General features: G+C 68.2%; 1 protein-coding gene across 1 annotated transcript; it reads right to left on the bottom strand.

Annotated features, from left to right (window-relative positions):
* Positions 1-214: 214 nt before the first annotated feature.
* LOC112124885 (branched-chain-amino-acid aminotransferase, mitochondrial-like) lies at positions 215-726 on the bottom strand (the record flags this gene model as incomplete). Its single annotated transcript, XM_024223345.3, has 2 exons — positions 215-415; positions 646-726. Coding segments are annotated over 2 exons (282 nt in total), but the record flags the coding sequence as incomplete, so codon positions are not given.
* Positions 727-1048: the final 322 nt, after the last annotated feature.

The following is a 1048-nucleotide window of genomic DNA, read 5'->3' as shown; positions in this document are numbered from 1 at the left end:
CTGGGATGCGGCTGGCTCTGGGGGAGGTATCTGGGCACCCCTCGCCCAGGCTGGGATGCGGCTGGCTCTGGGGGAGGTATCTGGGCACCCCTCGCCCGGGCTGGGATGCGGCTGGCTCTGGGGTGGGGTCTGGTTATCCAGGGCCTCCTTGCCCAGGCTGCGACGCCGTCCCCCTGGGATCGCAGGGCCCGGGAATACCCCCCCCCCAACTCACCTCCACAGCGTAGTGCAGGGCGGAGGAGGCCGGGTGCAGGCTCAGGTTCTGGAAGGGTTTGATGTGGGGCTGGCCCCAGCCCCGCTCCCGGTCCCACTCCACCATCAGCATGTGGTCGGTGAAGTGCTTCCCGAACTGCAGCTGCCCCACTTCCGGCTTGGTCTTCGGCTCATTGGTCAAGTCCACCCGCAGGTCCGAGGCCTGGAAAAGAACCCAGGCATCCTGGCCCCTGGCTCTAACCACTAGATCCCACTCCCCTCCCAGAGCCGGGGAGAGAACCCAGGAATACTGGCTCCCAGCCCCCCCTGCTCTTACCACTAGACCCCACTCCCCTCCCAGATCCAGAGAGAGAACCCAGGAGTCCTGGCTCCCAGCCCCCCGCCCCCCAACTACTAGACACAGAGAACCCAAGCGTCCGGGCTGGCACTAACCTTGAAGAAGGTGCTGATGGGTCTCCAGGGGCCGACGGGCAGCAGCCGGTCCAGGGCGGCACAGAATCCACCTGGCAAAACCTGCGGGACAGAGGGACGAGTGGCTGGGGTGGCAGGGGCTAAGGGAGCCCCCATTTCCCGGGGGGCAGGCTGGAGAGGTCCCCCGGCCTGGGGCCAGCCCTGCCTGCCGGGGGAGAGCGCCCCCTGCTGCCCCGCCCATCACTCTCTGACCCCGTTTCTCGCCATCTGAGCAAATAGGGGGTTAATGTGTAACCCGGCTCCGGGCCGGGGGGAGGCAGAGTCCCCGAGGAAGGACCCGCCCCCCCCTCCAGGCAGGGGGCACCACGGGCGTCGTGCCAGGCCCCCCACACAGGGCCCCTCATTGGGGATGCAGTTGGCAGCG

The sequence above is a fragment of the Terrapene carolina genome, unplaced genomic scaffold (assembly GCF_002925995.2).
Source record: "Terrapene carolina triunguis isolate 2854851 unplaced genomic scaffold, T_m_triunguis-2.0 Scaffold23743, whole genome shotgun sequence".
NCBI classification, from domain to species: domain Eukaryota; kingdom Metazoa; phylum Chordata; order Testudines; family Emydidae; genus Terrapene; species Terrapene triunguis.
The sequence above is the reverse complement of the archived record's forward strand: the minus strand, read 5'-3'. Positions and strand labels throughout refer to the sequence as shown.